Source organism: Meriones unguiculatus, chromosome 4 (genome assembly GCF_030254825.1).
Source record: "Meriones unguiculatus strain TT.TT164.6M chromosome 4, Bangor_MerUng_6.1, whole genome shotgun sequence".
Lineage (NCBI taxonomy): Eukaryota > Metazoa > Chordata > Mammalia > Rodentia > Muridae > Meriones > Meriones unguiculatus.
The window spans coordinates 60891448-60909944 of NC_083352.1; the positions used below are offsets into that span (position 1 = coordinate 60891448).

Sequence of the window (18497 nt, forward strand, 5' to 3'; positions counted from 1 at the left end):
ATAGAACAACATTAAGAAAGAAACTTTGGAGATAGAATTGTCTTAATCTTTGCACTCACCCCTGATTCTTTCACAGTATCAGCGGTTTAACTATTATCTACGATGCTGTTAATATTGTGACATAATAGTATATTGTCTTTTCAAAAGCTTTCAACTAACAGATGGATTTATAGGGTTTAAAATATGTTCTGCTTCAACTTCAGAGTTTACATATGTAATTTTTGTTATATATTTGTAGTATTTATACGTTACATAGATAAATCACAACTGCAATGAGTTTCAATTGAGAAGATACTTCTTCACACTACACAAGACATGCATTTTTAAACAGGCAGAGATGAATGACCTATTCGATCATAATCTCCTTCCCAGATTTAGCTTTTCATCTAAAATAAAAATGATCTACAGAAAAACATGACATCAGTCTGCAAACCTCCCACTAAAATCTGAGGTTGCAAAGAGGCACTGTAAAGACTTCTTCAGGTTCCTCTGTATATAGCTTTGACTTACAGAGGGAGAAGTGATTAGCATTTACCTAACACTGCTAATAAAGAAAAGCCTTTGCAGAATGAGAAAAGAGTTAATGGTGCCTTTCAATATTGTTGCAACATGTTTCACAAAGCAATGAATGAGGCAGTCCCCAGGCAGTACTTTGGAGCAAAGCATTTTCATTTCTCTCTCACGTGTTTATAGTTAACATCTCCTAGAACCCAGATTATCTGAAATGCTATAAAACTCACCTTCCCTGAAGCTAGCATGGTCTTTAGGTTTCTTTTTTATAGAAAAAGTGTACAAACATCAAACTTACAAAACTTAGCCTTTCTCGGAAGAAGGATATTTCATTGACTTCAGTTTAAAGATAAGTCTCAGGGAGAAATGACTTGGGGTCTTGTTCAATAAATAATTAAAGAAAAAACTGATACTATGCCTGGCGGCATCTTAGCCCACAAAGCAGATAGCCAATGTTTTCACTAGGCACCACCCAGAGTACCATAAATTTTATGAGAACTTTCTCAAGTTTCATTGTTACTTTATCAAAGTAGTAACATTTTTAAACAGTTCATTTAAATTCATACAATTATCAATGAGAGATTTTTGTTTTGTTTTGTTTTTGTTTTTCGAGACAGTGTTTCTCTGTGTAGCCTTAGCTATCCCAGAATTGTTTTGCAGACCAGGCTGGCTTGAACCCACCGAGATCTTCCTTCCTCTACCTCCCTGAGTGCTGGGATTACAGACATGTGCACATAAGAAAATTCTTAATGTGATGTTCTATTATTCCCCAACAATATGCTTCAGTGATTCAACTATGCATGTAATTTTTTTTTTACCCTCTGAAACAGCATAAAAAAAGACATTGTCAGGCTGAGATTTCGCCCAAGTTTGGTGAGAGATGGGCACATAAAAACAATGAAAATCTGAACACCAGCTTTCACATTCTTAATCTAAGCAAGTTATAAATCAAGAAATACTAGCTAATTTATATATTATATATAAACAGAAGAGCAGGAGGAAATGTGGACATGTTTGGTAGAAGTTAGGTTTAAATTAGCTTGTCCTGGGATGCCCATGTAGGTCATGGGAGTAAGTGCCAAGCATATATGAAACCTGAAGTTCATTCAATACCCAGCACCATGATAAACACATGACTGGATAGGATAATTAACTGAATAAAGAAAGACAAAAGTTAAGAATCAATATCTACAATTGATTCCAAATTATTATTTTTATTTAGTTTGTCAAGTTGCTTCTAGTAGCAGGAAGGTCTGTAGTGCCCCCTAATGGTCAGGAGGCTTAATTGTAATTCTTCCAGTATCAGTTAAAAGGTTGAATGCATGTATAGACAGGCTTAAATGAGACATTTTGATCATTAACGCTACTTTCCATAGATGTATAAACATTCTTCTTAAAAAAAAAAACATTAACAATAAGAAACCAAAACCTCCATTACAATCCTCTCCATTTTATCTGCTTCATAATTTGACAGAAACATTATCCAGAAAAAGGAAAGACCATATTCTCCAGAAGAGAGAGTTTCATCACTTACTTTTTTTCATACTTAAACTTATATTTTTATTTTTTTAATTTTATTTTTTATTAACTACAATTTATTTTCCTTGTATCCCCCATGTAGCTCCCTCCCTCCTCTCCTTCAATCCCACCCTCTCTCCCCCTTTTCGACCCATGCCCCGCCCCCAGTCTGCTGATAAGGGTGGTCCTCCTCCCCTTCCTTCTGACCCTAGTCTATCAAGTCTCATCAGGAGTGGCTGCACTGTCTTCCTCTGTGTCCTGGTAAGGCTGCTCCCCCATCAGGGGGAGGTGATCAAAGAGAAGGCCACTGAATTTAATGTCAGAGACAGTCCCTGTCCCCACTACTATGGAACCCCCCTGCAGGGTATCAAAGCAGATGCTGAGACTTTTGGCCAACCTTTGGGTAGAGTGCAGGGAATCTTATGAAAGAAGTGGGAAATAGTAAGACCTGGAGAGGACAGGAGCTCCACAAGGAGAACAGAACCAAAAAATTTGGGCACAGGGGTCTTTTCTCAGACTGATACTCCAACCAAGTACCATGCATGGATATAACCTAGAACCCCTGCACAGATGCAGCCCATGGCAGTTCAGTATCCAAGTGGGTTTCATCACTTCTAAGGAGGTGGGAGAGCTAGGGGAGTAGTCCATGAAGAGCAACAAGTTCTATAGGAAACAACACACAGGATTTGCTGGGAGAGGTGAAATCATCTGCCTCAGACTATGACAACATGATGCACAAAGATTAGAAAACTCAATTTTTTTCACTTCATTTTTATTTAAAGAAACCTTGAAAGATATTTCCAAAAAAAAAAAAATAAGGCAGTAAATAAGTAATCCTTCACAAATCATTTAACACTTTCTTCAAATAAAAGACAAGATGTAAAATCAGATAAAAACTGAGGCATGCACATGAACCGATTTCAAGGTTATAGAAATATGTGAGTTTCCTGGCCAACAGAAGAGAAATTAAGAAACAAAGATGACAGTTTTCAAAGAATACAAAGCAAATTATAATCAAACCCCTTGAAAATATGAAAACCCCTATACTTATTCTTGAGTGGGCTAGGTTTTTGAGAGAGAATTCAATACTAGAAGTTATCTTGTGTTAATTAATGTTATCTTACTATTGTCGTTAATGGGGGAAAGAGGGGTGAGATGAGGTAGAAGGAATAAACTTTCTTATCACCTGGTTAGGTAAACTTTTTTTGCTGAACAGTCAGATAACTAAAAAATACTACTTACCTGATTAACAGGAGAAAAACACTAATTTGTTTTTAACTAATAAAAATTTAATACTAGATATAAGGTGAATAATCCACTTACTTATTAGCATTTAATTATTAGCAAAGAACATAGTTTACCATGTAATTAAACATGTCCATAATGAAATTCAGTTAATTAGTTTAGGGTACAAACACTTAGGATATTCAGTTAACTTCACATAGTACACAAAATTGCTAAGGAATGATAATCTTTTATCTATTTAATCTCTAGTTCTAATGGAATGCATACACAAGGCAGAAAGGCAGGGTGAAGGGGCAGGGAGACACAAAGCGAGTGTAGGAACTAGCAGCTTAGATATATTCTTGAATAAACATGCCAAAACTCAAGAGAGCATATAATATCCCCATATATATTTTTAAATATAAGGCTATAGTTACAAAGTCATGTGATGTCCACTTGACTATAATTCTATCAGGGTCTTGGGTACAATACTCTTGACTAAAAATCACACAAACTGCATAGATTGCTATCAAAGAGCAGTGGCTGTACCTGTATAAAAAATAAGGAAGGCATTAGAGAAATCTGTTCATTTGGCATCAATTAGTTTCCAATATTATACCATAAAACCTAAATCTGGACAAACCCGTAGCATTAAAATGAGTGCATTTTTATCAGGATGGAAGTTTGGACTACAAAAGCATTCCTAATGAGGACTTACTTCCCAGGGCTTCTGACCATGTTATAGATAATAACGTACATTAAAACAAAATTCAGAGATGCTAAGTTAGTGTTCTTTGTCAAATAAATTTTGTAACCGTGCAGTCCATTCTACCTCTCCTTAATATTGTAATAGCCTTTGGGGGTCTATGTCAGCAGAAGATGGTAGTCATCAGACCATGGAAGTCCCATAGCAGTTGTAGTAGGAAACAAGACATGCTCATTCAGGTCACATTAAAAGACTGTCAAAAGATGCATGTTTCTCCCTAAAAATTACCAAGGAAAAAGCCACCTGTGAAGAACTTGTTAGAGCCAAAATAGTTTGCTAATGATTGATGGGGTTAGATGCCACTGCATCATAATTTAAGGCGATAGATGGAGGACCAGCATCTTTCTTAAAGTCACCATTCATCTATCCCCTACAAAATTTTGAGGGGAACCTGTTAAGACCAAAGTCTGTCAATACTGTAATGGCACAGGAGGAAGAGGCTGGGAGGCAGCACGAGAGGAGGGCAGTGCCACAAGCTGGAAGGGTGTAGTCCTGATGTCACTCTCAGTGGGTCTGGACAGAACCCATGTAAAGGCTGAAATGATAGGGATCCACCTCCCAAAGCTCTCCCTACACATCTCCAAGCCTCTGACTCTCATTATTCTCATCCCTACCCCAGCCCCAGAGTTCTGTGATCCTGTGATTCTATCATTCCATTTTTAAACCTGTAGAGTGGGAGTGTTTCTGAGTACCCTGCTCACACAGATGGTGGTGGGAAGAAGCTCAAGAATATGTTGCATGTAGTAAATGCCCACTTCACTACGTAATCACTCGCTTCCCATTCCACAGGAACAAAGATTATGTTATCTCAAGAGAGTCACAGAAACACCAGTGCTTTGTTACTGGCAGCACAGCAGCAACACATACATATGTAAGGCACACAAAAGAAGAAATTTCTCCCAGTCACACACACCTGGCAATGAACACAGCAAGAATGGAGCATATAGCACTTTTCTACACTAGTTCCACAGATTAGGAACGGGGACAGACTGGGAGAGGGAAGAAAAAAAATGAAGTCAATGAAAGGTAAAAATTACACTCCCGAGGTTCTAAAAATAAGCCACACTAAAAAGCCATTTGTCAAGGCAACCTATCTGAGACTGAAGCACGACCACCATGCCAACCACCGGCTCCCACAAGCATCGCTCTGCTCTCTCAGTACTGCTGCAATCCTTGTCTTCCACAAGCCTGACTCTGTGCAAAAACTGCTGCACAGCACAGCAGTTCTCCTCTCGGGACTTCAGGTATCACCGCTCAGCCCAATCTGATTATCTTAGAGCCATTTTATGCTTCCTGCTACTTTCTCAGCCTGTCGCTGCATATCTGACGCTGGAAGACTGCAGAGCATCCTGTGATCCCCCGTACAACTGTCCACAATATTTAACATGGCACTTCTTTACCTTGGTCTCCTTAGCAGAAAACTCTGAGGAGTTGGAAATTTTCATAGACTTTGACCGGTGAGACTGCCGCCGGATAGAATCCTCCCGGGAGTACTTCACAGAACCTGAGGTCCTCACGCGTACCTTGCTGGCACTCTGAACACTATTCACGCCAATCATCTTAAAGGTCTACTAGGGAATAGGTTTGCAGAAATAAAAAGGCACTTTCTACCGGTTACAAAGCTCTAATGCTGAAGGAACTGTGCCAGTTGCACTCCAGCAGCTCTAAGCAGCTCCCGAGCAGCTCTGAGATCGCCTTAGCTTAGGAAGCACAAGGCTGCCTCCCCCAGCATCTTCAACTACCCTGTTTGCAGCGAGTCTGATTGTTCCAGGCACGGCACACGTCACTGGCTGCAAAGAGGAAAAAAAAAAGCAATCCCACCCCTGCTACTCGGCTCTTACACACACACACACACACACACACACACACACACACACACACACACACGCACACACCATATTTACACAGTGGAACAAATGGCAACTGGCCAAACAAGCAATTCATTAACATTCCAAATAGCAACACCATTTCTCTTGTGCAGTAATCTCATTAATGTCAACAGAGATACCACAAATAAAAGTCGCAAGTAATGTGCAAGGAACCACGTGGGGCGAGAATGGATGGAGCTCCATTTCTAAAAGGGGAAAAGAAATGCAGATGGGTGTCAGGGTGTCAACAGGCTCAATCAATTGCAGGCGTGTGACAGAAGGCTAGCCACAAAGGAATCGTGATGATCAATGACTTTCCTTTCTGTCCCATTTCAAATTCTGTTGCTGGTCAGAAGAATTAAATGTTTCCTATGACCTTAGAATCCTCCCACTTGGTACTTGGACAGGAATTGCTGACGTGCTCAGCAAATGCAGAAGGGTGCTAGTTACCTTCCTGTCATACTGAAAGTTAAGAAAAAAAAAAGAGGGCATTAAATACGGCTGAGAGTCAGATCAATAAGTCGAATCCAAATCAATAAGGCGATTCCAAAGCCACAAATGCTCAATGTGCATGGGCACATGCTGCCTTCTGAGCAAGAATTACCAGTTTGGACAGTGTTAGAAAACAAGATATACTTAGTTCTGAGACACAAAGTTAGTTTTGAATGTAATTTTCACAATTGTAACACCTGACTTGCCCGGTATCACAGAGGCAGCAGGTCATCTGCATAATCAGGTCTTGTTTTGGGTATTAAATACAAAGTAACAAGACAAAAATAGTACATAAAAACAATTCTGCCCAAAATGCTGCCTCTATTTGAAGGCTGTAACCCTCAAATCTGGCTTCCTTTTTGATTCATGAGAATTCTACATAACATCCAGCCAGGTACTGATGTCTGCTGTCCTGCTCTGTTAACCAGCCCCGGGAAAGGGAACTCTGGAGCCTTTGATTTTGTTTTTCACCTCATGACAGGCTGTGCTCCACTTCCCTTCATTGTCCCCATATTTTCTTTGAAGCCTTGGGGCTTCAACTATTCTATAAGCACACTGATAAATGTTAGTGGAGTTTGGTCTAAAATAATAATAGAAAATATATTTAGAAATCTTAGGGCTCTACTGCCTTTAGGGATACATGGAGTTCAGAGACTATGATAGTCTTCTTTGAGGTACACCTTTCTCTTTTCAAGTAATTGATTAGGAATGTAATGGCTTTTACTTTATAAGGCACATTTCAAAGATATAAGGCATGTACTGAAACAGTGTAATAATCATTTATAGTAAGTGCAATTGTAACTGGAGCACATGATAAGTGTATCTAGCCAATATAACACCCAAGATGGAACCACAAAGGCACTGCATCACAACAGATTCCAAGCAGCACTCTGAATAAGCAGAGAGCCTTCTCAGAGTGGGCAAACCAAATAGCACTTATTATTACAGCCTTAGGATACTTGCCAGTCTCCACAGGCATTGTCACAATTTCTCCTGAGGCAGTTTTCTTTTCTCTACCAAACTGGTTAATAAAACAGTAAGAAATAAAACTATATCTTACAATATGATATCCAGCTCCATTTCTAGGAGGTAAGGAAAGAATGCTTTTTTTTTTTTTTTTTTTTTTTCGCCTGATTGCTACCCAAGCTGGCATTAGCCATAGACTATAATAACTAATGACCACTTGCATTTGGTCAACACCTAGAGCTTTAGGAAAGCAACTACATCACTGTCTACCTGCACATAGGAGGATGGCCAGTTTAGGATGCTGTGACATAACTGTGTCCAGGCCTTTATGTTATGCCACATGATAGGGCATCATCCCCTCAAACTGCAGATGCACTTAGACCTTCTAAAGTGAGAGAGAAAAGCCTCCTCCTTCCCTGCCCTGTAGTCTGTGTTCCAGAACACATACCTCTGGATAGTGACAACCACAACTGCAGTGGCCCTAACAGTCTAAGAACTAAGAACAGATGGTGGCTTTAACCTGCTAACTGTGGCCTTAAGAAGCAACTAAACAATGAAGCTTCTAGATCTTGGGGTACTTGGTGTTCTCAGGTTCTTTTGGTTCTTGGTTCTCCATTACTGCTGTGTTCAATCAGATTCATCTCCCCATGCCAGGTTAAGGTACTGGACTGTAGTCTCCACACAACCTTTGAATGGAACATGGGCTTGTCTCCTTTTTGAACCATTGTCTTAGATTCCCACTTGCTGCCCTTCTTCTAGGAGCTGTGTTGCCTTGCTCCTCAGCCCCCCACAGTCTTCATAGTTGGCTTCTCATCATCCAAAGGTCAGCCTAAGTGTTATCTTTCAAAGGGGTAGACATTAGCTACTCTTCCTAAAACAATCTTTATCTTTCACCCTAGTCATTCTCCCTTATGAGTCCTATCACCTTCATCTCCAGGATACTCATTTGGTCTAAAGTCATAGCCATCTCAGAAACCACAGCAGCAGCTGGTAGAGAACAGCTCAGTGACTACATACAGAATAAACAAACTCCTGAAATATAAGACAAATCTGCCTATCAGATTTCACACCACTGACCTTGCTTTTAATAAAATTTAATTTTCTGGAAAAAAATGAATATAGTGAAAAGCAATGAATTGTTTTGATTTGCTTATAAGAGAGCACGTAATTGAAGTCTTTCCCCAATTCTGGCTGCTTAGACTTTCTTCTCAGATACAAGAATGATTTGGTTTGCATCTTTTCAGAGTATGCATACTTTCTGTATGTTTATATTCATTCCCTTCTCATGGGCAATACATGGAAGCACAAATATTCTTGCTGTTCATTTAACCACCTAAAACTATCTCATTCATTAATAATTATAATGCATTGTATGAATATATTGTGTTTCATTAGTGTCATATTATTGGACACTGAGTTTACTATCTTTTGCTACAACAAATAATGTTCCAGAAAATAAAGATGCAATATATCATATTTTTAATTGGGGCTTTCTAAACAAACTTTTTGTTCCACACTTCCTTTCTGCTGCCCACTGTCTTGATATGACTACATACAAGCTTACAACTAGATTCAATAATCAAGGAATCAATTCAAAGACATATCACATGACCACATTCTGCACTAGCCATGTCCTCACAGTCTTGTCCTCTGAGGCCTTGCCTGTTCTAGACATTAGCTGGCCTATGCAGACAGATTGCTTCCAATAAAATAAAGGCAGGCCTCCTAGAGAGCAGCAGCTGTTTAACAGCAAAAAATAGCTTTCCATGAAAGCTTCAGCAGAAAACAAAAGTGACTTCCTTAACAGAACAAAATGGCAGGAGAAACTATCAGGGCAAATTCATTAACCAGAGGGCTATAAGCTGGCACATTCTGATGCTTTCTGGGAATGAGGATACTATTTATTACATAAGTCCCACAAACCTTCTTTAAAAGGTCTTAGCTAATACTAATAATAACAATAACAACAACAGCAATAATAAAAAGAGAGCCTCAGAGAAATGAATCCCATTTAATATATTTTTCATTATGTGCCTAGTGAGGTGTCAGGTACTGAGGACATATAGCACTCATACAACTGTGCCCCTAACTTTGAATTATTAAATTAAGACAGCACACTAGCAACAGTAAATTCCTCTGGAGTATCAGTGAGCTTAAAGGCTTGCAGACCTTAAATGAAATAATTGGTAGAACAATAGTGCTATATCAAACAGAAGCTTCCCTCTTTCCCTCTTATGGACCATCAGCCAAACAAATAACAAAACCAAAACAAATAAACCACCAAAACCAAACATGAACTAAATAAAAGAAAAGTGAAAGACTCAGTTATGAACACTGGAGAGAAGACAAAGTGGAAATGAATTATAAGTACCAATGATCTAGAGGCTTGGCAGGATTCAGGAGGTAGGAGGGACCTTAGGGGTCAAAGGAGGCTATTTTTTCCTTTATTCTTAGAACAGAATGGTGGTTTAAAAATCCATTAGTTCAAAAGGCCCACATGCCTTTCTTTCTCAAGGCTCCTCAGAGTACACTGCTGGGACTGGGGCAGAGCAAGGTGATAAGATGCTGATCTGATAGAGGGCAGGTGCTGCCTGAGATTTGCCCCTGACTGTCACATGAGCAGCATCTTCAAGGGGCTGCTGCTGTTTAAAGGTGCTAGTGAATAATCCTCCAAGCTAGTCCTCTGGACTCAAACTCACCATCAGATTTACACTTAGAAATAAGTATCTCTGAGATAAAGAAACATGAAGTGACTTACTCGGGACATGACTGTGACAGGGTTTCTTACTCTTTAACGCCAGGGGGATTATCTAGGGGGTCACAGGGGTTCATATGCTATCCCCTACACTATTTGTCTTTTAAAAGCTAAATAAACCACGAACAGACATGGCTAGATTGCACCAATGCTTGAAACAATTGTCTTGGATTGGCAGTGGATCTGGGGAGACAAATTCCAGAAAGGAAATGGAGATGACCACGTATAAGACAGTTATGAAAAGTAGACTTTGGAGAATCAACTTTATCTGTCCTAGTTTACAAACCAGGTGGAACACTTGGTATCTTCTGTTCCTTGCTGTAGCAGGGAAGGCAGGCACCTTCGAGCAGTGCGTGCTCTTCCCTTCCAAACAGCATGTGATCACAAAACCAGTCACCCATCGATAGAACAATACTTACCATCATAAGTGGCAATGCATGTATACAATCAACACTGTGATATTAAAAAACCAAAACTAAATGTATGACTCCTGTCTTCTTCCAGCCTATCCAAGCTGATACAGCACTGCCAGAGAATCCAGTCTGAATATAAGTAGATATGGCAACTTTAGCTTCTCCTAGCCCACAACAAAAACCTGATCCTCAGACTGTCTAGCTACATGAGGTTCTACTGAATTTGACAAGCATGCAGACCCTGTGCTGAATCTCCTTGCTAGGTGACACTAGTCCACCAATTTGACCCTAACCTCTTTTCACCAATTTGACCCTAACCTCTTTTTTAAAAGTAGGACTCTGGAAATTTATTGGCTTGTCCTCCACTGTCTACCTTTGTTCTCTGTTTGGAAGGATGCTGAACAATCTTTATATATACATAACTTTACTTTGGGTCATTTCAAAAATGAAAGTAAAAATTTTGCCCCACAGGGTGAATATACATCTCCCAATTCATAAATGATTAGTATGCAAACAAAAAAGTAAAATTAAGTCATCTTTGAAGATAAATTAACATGTACAGTAACTGACAGTTGGAAGTCAGAGACTGTGTGATCTGCTTTACCTAAGAGAACATGCTGCTTTACTCTAGCAGGCTCAATCTTGCCTGTCGCATCACATGCTTTTAAGTCCATCTGTTCTTCAAATATACAAAGCAACTAGGTGTGAGGAATCCTTTAAATAGAACCTTCTCACATTTAAAATTAAATGACATGGACATGCTCAATGGAAGATAAACAGGAAGGACTCCCAAACTTAAAAAAAAAAAAAAGAAAATAGTTTTACTCTTGAACCAAGCCATTCATGTCAAGTCATTTAGATCAGAGACACTCACTAGCTTTGGTAGTTAGGAGTGAAGGAAAATGTACAAGGAATCCTGCATCTAGGACACAGCTCTGTAAAACTGGCATTTTTCCCCCCAAACTATTGCATTGTGAAAAAAACACAGAACCTATCCTAGAAGTATAGGATTTCTTGAAGTTGGTAGGAAAACCAACCTATTCTATACACTGAAATACTACAAATTCTTGTTATAAGAATGTAATCTTTACTCTGTTGCAGAATAATTGCAAGATGCAAATACAAAAATCAGGTTTCCAAGCCCTCAAAGCTGTTTTTCCAAGGTGAGTAGGCTAATAATTGTATATAGAGTAGAAAATGCTGAGAAAATGTTCTGTTCTAGAAGCTAATCCAATAAGCCCACCCATAATTACCTCTTTACACCATCCAATGTAATAATAAACATCCCAAGTGCCTAATGTGTACCAGGCACAGTGTCTATGAGGAAATGAAACGATTAGAGATCTTGCCCTCATGGTGCTTCGTAACAGAGATAAATTATACTTGTATGCAAGAAAGTGTCAATCAACGGAAATAACTCCACTTGCCTGTTTTTCTAAAGCACTGTTTGAAAAGCATATCAATTTCTTCTATCTCACTTTTATTTATCAGAAATTACTTTAATGCTTCTATCCATCAGCAAATTTTTTGTTAGTTTGTTTAGTTTTTTAAAGTCAATTATTTCAAGCTCTAGTAGTTTATTTTCTGTTCCTGGCTATCAAAAACACAAAACAAAACAAAAGAAAAACCTGGCTCCATAACTTAGTGGAGAAATCATTTACTTTGAAAATACAGCCCATCATAGCAGGGGAAGAACTGTAACAGAAACAGTACACAGCTGTGATAAGGAGTCAGCCCACATGTGAGCAGATCAGCTGTGCAAAGAAATGGGAACCCCAGTTTTATTTTTCCTTTTTAGTTAGTACCTGAGTCCAGACCAGGGTGGTAAGTCTTTTCTCCTCAGGAAATTCTCTCCGGAAATGCCCTTACATATACATCTAAAGGCTCATTAAATCTGTGTTTCTAATCTTAACCAAGTTATCAATGTAAATTAACCATCAGAGGTCCCACCCCAACACACAGGGATTCTCACTTGATGCTATGTAATAGTGCTTGTAATCTCTATAGTGCAAATGACAAATATGTTTAATTCTGCTTGACATTTTTATTTCTCTCATTTACTATTCCAGGCACTAGGAACAAATTCTTATGCAAAACCAGCCAGAATCCCATTCCCACTGAGACAGACAATCAAATAATCACTGATTAACAAATCAATCCTTCAAACAAAGATAAATCAGTAACACTGTCAATATCATAATGAAGATACATGTAGATTCTGAAAGGTTTTGGATCTATTCTAGCCTTAAGGAGAATTTCCCAAAGGAAACTAGGAAAAGGTGACTGAGATGGGGCTGAAGGATAGGGTATACAACCTTCCTGTGGTTCAGGAGAAATGAATGAGTATGGGTGACTGAGAAGAGACCAGTGAGAAGAAAAGGCAGAAAGGACTGTGGGATAGCAGGCAGATTGAGGATGAGGAGAAGCTATCTCACAGGCTTTCAGAAGCAGTGATGGGATTTCAATATAATGGTACATAACTCTTCCTAATAACTAATGAGGATTCCCAGGCCATGCCAACAGATATTCCTCAATGTGCTACAACCTTAATGTTTATTCAGGGTAAAATCAAAGGCATAAGGGGTCCACCAGTGTTCTACACTAATATGGAGTTATTTTATTACTGTGCATGGCTGTAGAGGTGCCTAGGTTTACTTTAACTCACAGCAATGCCACTATAGGTATTGTATAGGTAAGGTAATAGCTGTGGCAAGAAATGCTCATCACAAAAGACCACAAGAAATTGTTACTTAGGGTCATTTTCTTATCCAAGTACTTGGTTTTCATAAAAGCAAAATAAAGAAAATTGCCTATGCTAGATAGGTATTATTCAAACATCTCAGTCACTGGGTTCCTCCCAAAGCCCAATGTCTTTCTTTTTCTTTTTTGTTCTTTCTTCTTTTTTCTTCTTTCTTTCTTTTAAAATAATATAGGAGGTTGAAAAATATTGTTTTTAAAATCTTAAAGCTGTCCTCTGTGGTTTTAGAAGTTCAGAAAGAGTGAGTCTAGGTGGAAGTTTAGAGCAGTATCAGCTTTGCCCTCAAGTATATTCCTTAAGGATTTAGAAAAACCATGAAGCAGATTCAAAAGAAATATAGCTCATATTCCTAAATAGGTAAATGCCAGGTGCTACATTTATGAAATGTCTCAGGTTGAGCCAGCCTTTTGAGGATTGAGGTATACAGGGGTATTTTAAAGGCATTTTCCCTGACCTACTGGTGATATTGCTTTGAAAGACCAAAGAATTAAAAATTAATTTTTGGGTTTTTGTTTTGTTTTGGTTTTGGTTATTGAATTAAAGTTTAAGCACAAGCCTGACTGAAGGCCAGCCAGGTAGAAACATGTCTGGTCACCTGCTGGGAGGAACTGGCTTTGCTGCATTCTTTTTCTGCCCGTTTAGAGATATAGTTGCTAGGAAACCAGCCCAGATGGCCAGGCCAGAACCATTTATAGTCTTGGTACCTAACGTAAACCAATTATTTCAAAAGTCAATTTCCCTTACCCAAAAGTGTAATGACAAGTCTTCAAGCATTGCCCCACCCCTGCAGTTTTGCCCTTTAAAAACCTTGTTCCCTTAGATGGCCTGGCTGCATTCCTCTCCTGCTTCTACAGGAAGTTTTGCTATTAGGCTCAAGCTTGTATCAAATAAACCCTCATGTGTTTTGCAGCAGAGTCGATTCCTGGTGGTCTTTTGGGGTCTCATGAACTGGGCATAGGTTTCTGGCTTCTTCCCCACTCCCCTCACCCCCTACAATATCTGTTGGGTTCCAATGGAACTAAACCACCTAGAAATGTGCAACCTTAAACCAAATCAGTCAAGAAAGAACCAACAGACTTACAGTTTAACTTTCTTTGCCACATCTAAGATTCAATTTGGCCAAGACCATAACTGTAGCTTCCATAGCTTAATAACATCCATGGTGGCAGTAAAGTACAAAGGGACCCGTGTTGACATCTAGGCTTCACGATTGATTTCAGGAGAGTTTCTTAACACTTCTAAATTTCACCCAAAAGCAAACCAAGCAAGCAAGAAGCAAGCAAGAAACAAACAAGCAAAAAACAAAACAAAACTCAGGAGAAACATGCCACACTAGATGTTCACTGATTTTAGGCTACTCGCTTTATTTTTCACACTTTATTTGTCCCAGTATAGAAGGACTCTGCCATGGTAGTAGACAGTTCCTCTTCTGTTAGTAGCAAATGCGCAAAGCCCGAAGGTACAAGACTTTTTGTTGCTTATGTTTTTGAAGGAGACCACCTTGGGTCTGTTGTGTTGGCTAGGGCAACATCAGAAATCCATATCTCATATATCCCAAAAGGAACATGGTATTGTCCTATGCTGTTTACCTACCTTGGTTCAGGTCTCTTTCCTACCTATGATTCTTGAAACAATTATCACTTTGAACTCCCTGATAACTTCTCAGGAAATTTCTTTCACTCAAAAAGTTTGTGTTCTTTTTCTTCCTTTCCTTTATTTCTTTTCCTTCCTTCCTTCCTTCCTTCCTTCCTTCCTTCCTTCCTTCCTTCTTCCTTCCTTCCTTTCTTTCTTCCTGTCTGTCTCTTTTTTAATGGGAGCCAAGAATCTTGGCCAGTGCAGATGATATCACATTATAAGATGTTAAAGAAGCATATAGCATTAGTGCCGTGCAAGCATGGTAAGTGCAGTCATGAATAGTTAGGCAGGACTTTAAATACTCTGAAATATGCATTAATTTGGGATCTGACTGTTCTCCTGGCCAAGTCTTACAAAAAACCAATAGAGCAAGTTGGTACCTAAATCCAGGGGTTTAACAAAGATTAAAATGATGCTGGCATCTACTAAAGCCTGGGCCTCCAAACAGCAAGTAAAATTTTCTTGTTCTCTGGGCATTAACAGCTTAGTCACCTCTCTCCTGAGACTCAAGCCTTCCTCCCTACCCACTGTACCTGCTGCCACCACACTACCAGCACAAGGCAGAAAGAACATCTACAGACCATCAGTCAGCAGACTTGCTCCTTCAGATGAAAGCTTCCTTTCTCTACCTCATACGGAGATAATGAACCTATTCTGACAAAACACATAGTCCTCATTTCAAGGGGTCTTTGAAGTTGGTCAACTGTGGTGTTGGAAATCACAGCACCCCTAACAGCAATATTCATAGATATTAAGAAATACCTAACACAAGACTTTAATATAGGAGGAACCAATAAATGAAAAGGAAAAGAAAGGGAGAATAGAAAAGTAAGACAGAACTGTAAGGGGCCTAAGTTAGGCTGTGTGTTAGGCAAAGTACAGCACTGAGCAGACAGTACAGTAATGCTGAGAGCACCACTCGGATTGGTTAGCAGAAGGGTAACAATCAACTAAACCTTAACATTTCCTCAGATGAACCCTGCAGAAAGGAAAGAATGGGTGGGGGGTGGGTGGAGACCAGCACCTGCCACTCCTGCAGTCACAAGTTGGTCTGGCTAATGCATCAAATAGTATCTTAAGCAATCTGAAGGGTTGGTCTTTTGTATGAATGGAGTATGTAAATATAACCTCAACATAGCCACCTGGATAATAATCTTTAGACTACTTACAATAGCTAAGAAATGAAATTGCATTGAAAATGATCTTGATACCGCATATCAATAACAACAAGAAAAAAGTCCGTGTCCAATATAAATACAAGTTTTTCCAAGTATTTTCTTTACACTGTTGAATCTATGGATTGGAAACCACAGCTGTACTTTAGAAACAAACTATTAGTCTTCTTCCACATACTTGAGAAGACACCCAAGAAGCTTTACGGAACTCTGGATAACTTCGTTCTCGTTTAGCAGGCATTTTTATTACATAAAACTGACAAATATAAAATAACACATAAAATGTTTGTGGAAGATATTAAAAATAATCAAACCACTTCAACAGCTCCCAAATTAGAAAGTGACCATCACCATTAAAACTTGAGATCAGTCTAAACCATTGTACTCTTCCTCAGTACATATGCTATTTTGAGTTTTTTGTCTGCCTATGACTTTACACATCTCTTGGGATTACCATCTAGAAATTATTACATGTAGGCTCTAGGGAATGAGTCTTACAATGCTATTGTCTGCAACAGCAAAAATAAAGATACATCTCAATGGCTAAGTAACAGCCCTAACCTACTTCCATATGAAAAGACGTCGATGTAAATGAAGGCTGAATGGACTAGGGGAGGGACATAGAGGGAAAAGGCTGAGGGAAAGTGGGATCAGGAGAAGAGGGAAGGGTCTACAGCTAGGATACAAACTGAATAAATTGTAATAAGTAATAACAAAGAAAAATTTTTAAAAATGACAAGCACAAAAGTAACAACAGCAACAAAAATATAGGCAAGAAACACTCCTAGATGGAAGCTAGTGATTCCCTTTGTGAAGGAAGGACACATGAGTGGTTTTGGCTTGCTATGAGAACTGCTGCATTGCGCAAGCAAGCTCCTGGGAAGGAGGGCCTGCATCTGAGGATGACCCGACACTGGGCTAGCTCCACCATCCCATTTAGGACAAGTGTAAATACCACCTCAGCCTCACAGCTGAGGAGCATGGAGGCCTGTGAGACTACATAACAGTTCACAATTTCCAACCTTGCTTCCTGCCCAAACTCATTGGACAAAACATGTTTCTCAAGGAATTTCAAAAAAGCCAGGTGCTTCAACCCTAATACTACATTTAATCCCTATGGTAACCCTTACTAGGCATATGTTATTAGTTCCCTTTCATGGGTGGATTTCACAGATGCCAGTTAAGCTGCCTAAAGCTAATCATCTAAAAAAGGAACCAGGTTGAACTCAATGTTAAGTCTACTTGACTCCTAAATATTACAGTCTTTGCATAGCTTATATAACTAAGCAGCACTTTGCTCAATTTCCATTACAGTACTCTCCTAGAGGCAAATATTCATTAATTCAGACATTGTTTGCTATAAATTTTCCCCAGAATGATCAAGGTTTTACTATATAGTAATAGTAATAGAATATTACATTGCCAGCTTATGATCAGTTTACTAGCATATGAATATAAATATTAGGTACTTAACTTTTATTGAGTTAATCCTAAGAAATCCAGCAATGCGGGAGGAGGCTACAGTTGGGATAGAAAGCGAATAAAATGTAATTAATGTAAAAAAATAAAATTTAATAAAAAAAAATCCAGCGACACCATCTTTCCCTATTTTAACTAAAATGAGAGAGTAGTATGCACCAGACCACCATTAGTTCTATGAAAAGAAGAATAAAATAATGTAATAGAAGTACATAAAAATTTAGTAATTTGAAGTTTCATGAAATCTCATTAAAATATATAAACAAAATATTTAATAATTTATTTATTTTACATATACAAAATGCTATTATTTCAGCATGTAATGGATACATAATTACTGAGACATTAAAATTCTTATTTTTTTTACTATTAAGTCTTAGAAATCTGGTGTATATTTTTATATATATGAAGCATCTCAAGCAGCCAGCTTTCAAGTGCTCTACAGCCACATGGGGTCAGAGGCTACAGTATTAGAGATCACATATAAAGGTAAAAGCAGTCCCTCTCAAGACAGCAAAAATATCTGACAAGTTGTTTGGGTACATAATTAAGAAAAGGTTTCTACTCACTCATCTATTCAAACAAGACTACTATGCAAAACAAAACAGAAGTATTTCATTAGCATATTGTATTCAGGTCTGAGGTTTATAAAGAAATGTACATTCTTCTCTATCAAAAGTAGATCTGGAAAGATCTAAATGGTAATCTTCCCAAAAGTAATCTACATATTCGATGCAATTCCAACTCAATCCTTTACAGACTTGGAAAGAACCACACTCATCTTGATATGGAAAAACAAACAAACAAACAAAACAACCCAAGCTAGCTAAAACAATCCTGTACAATATAAAAGCACTTCTAGAGGTATCATCATCCCTGATTTCAAGCTGTATTACAGAACAACAGTAATAAAAACTGCATGGTATTGGCATAAAAAC

At 38.6% G+C, this 18497-nt stretch overlaps 1 protein-coding gene across 10 annotated transcripts in view; it reads right to left on the reverse strand.

Annotated features, from left to right (window-relative positions):
• The window catches only part of Psd3 (pleckstrin and Sec7 domain containing 3), a 475055-nt gene that overhangs the window by 124047 nt on the left and 332511 nt on the right, over positions 1-18497 (reverse strand). Inside the window, exon 1 of one of the 10 annotated variants that reach the window (XM_021661254.2) lies at positions 5419-5786. The exons of the other annotated variants lie outside the window; for them this stretch is intronic. Coding sequence (XP_021516929.1) covers positions 5419-5577 — 159 coding nt within the window. The 5' untranslated portion in view covers positions 5578-5786. Of the gene's footprint in view, positions 1-5418; positions 5787-18497 lie in introns of those variants that run through there. 10 annotated transcript variants of the gene reach the window in all.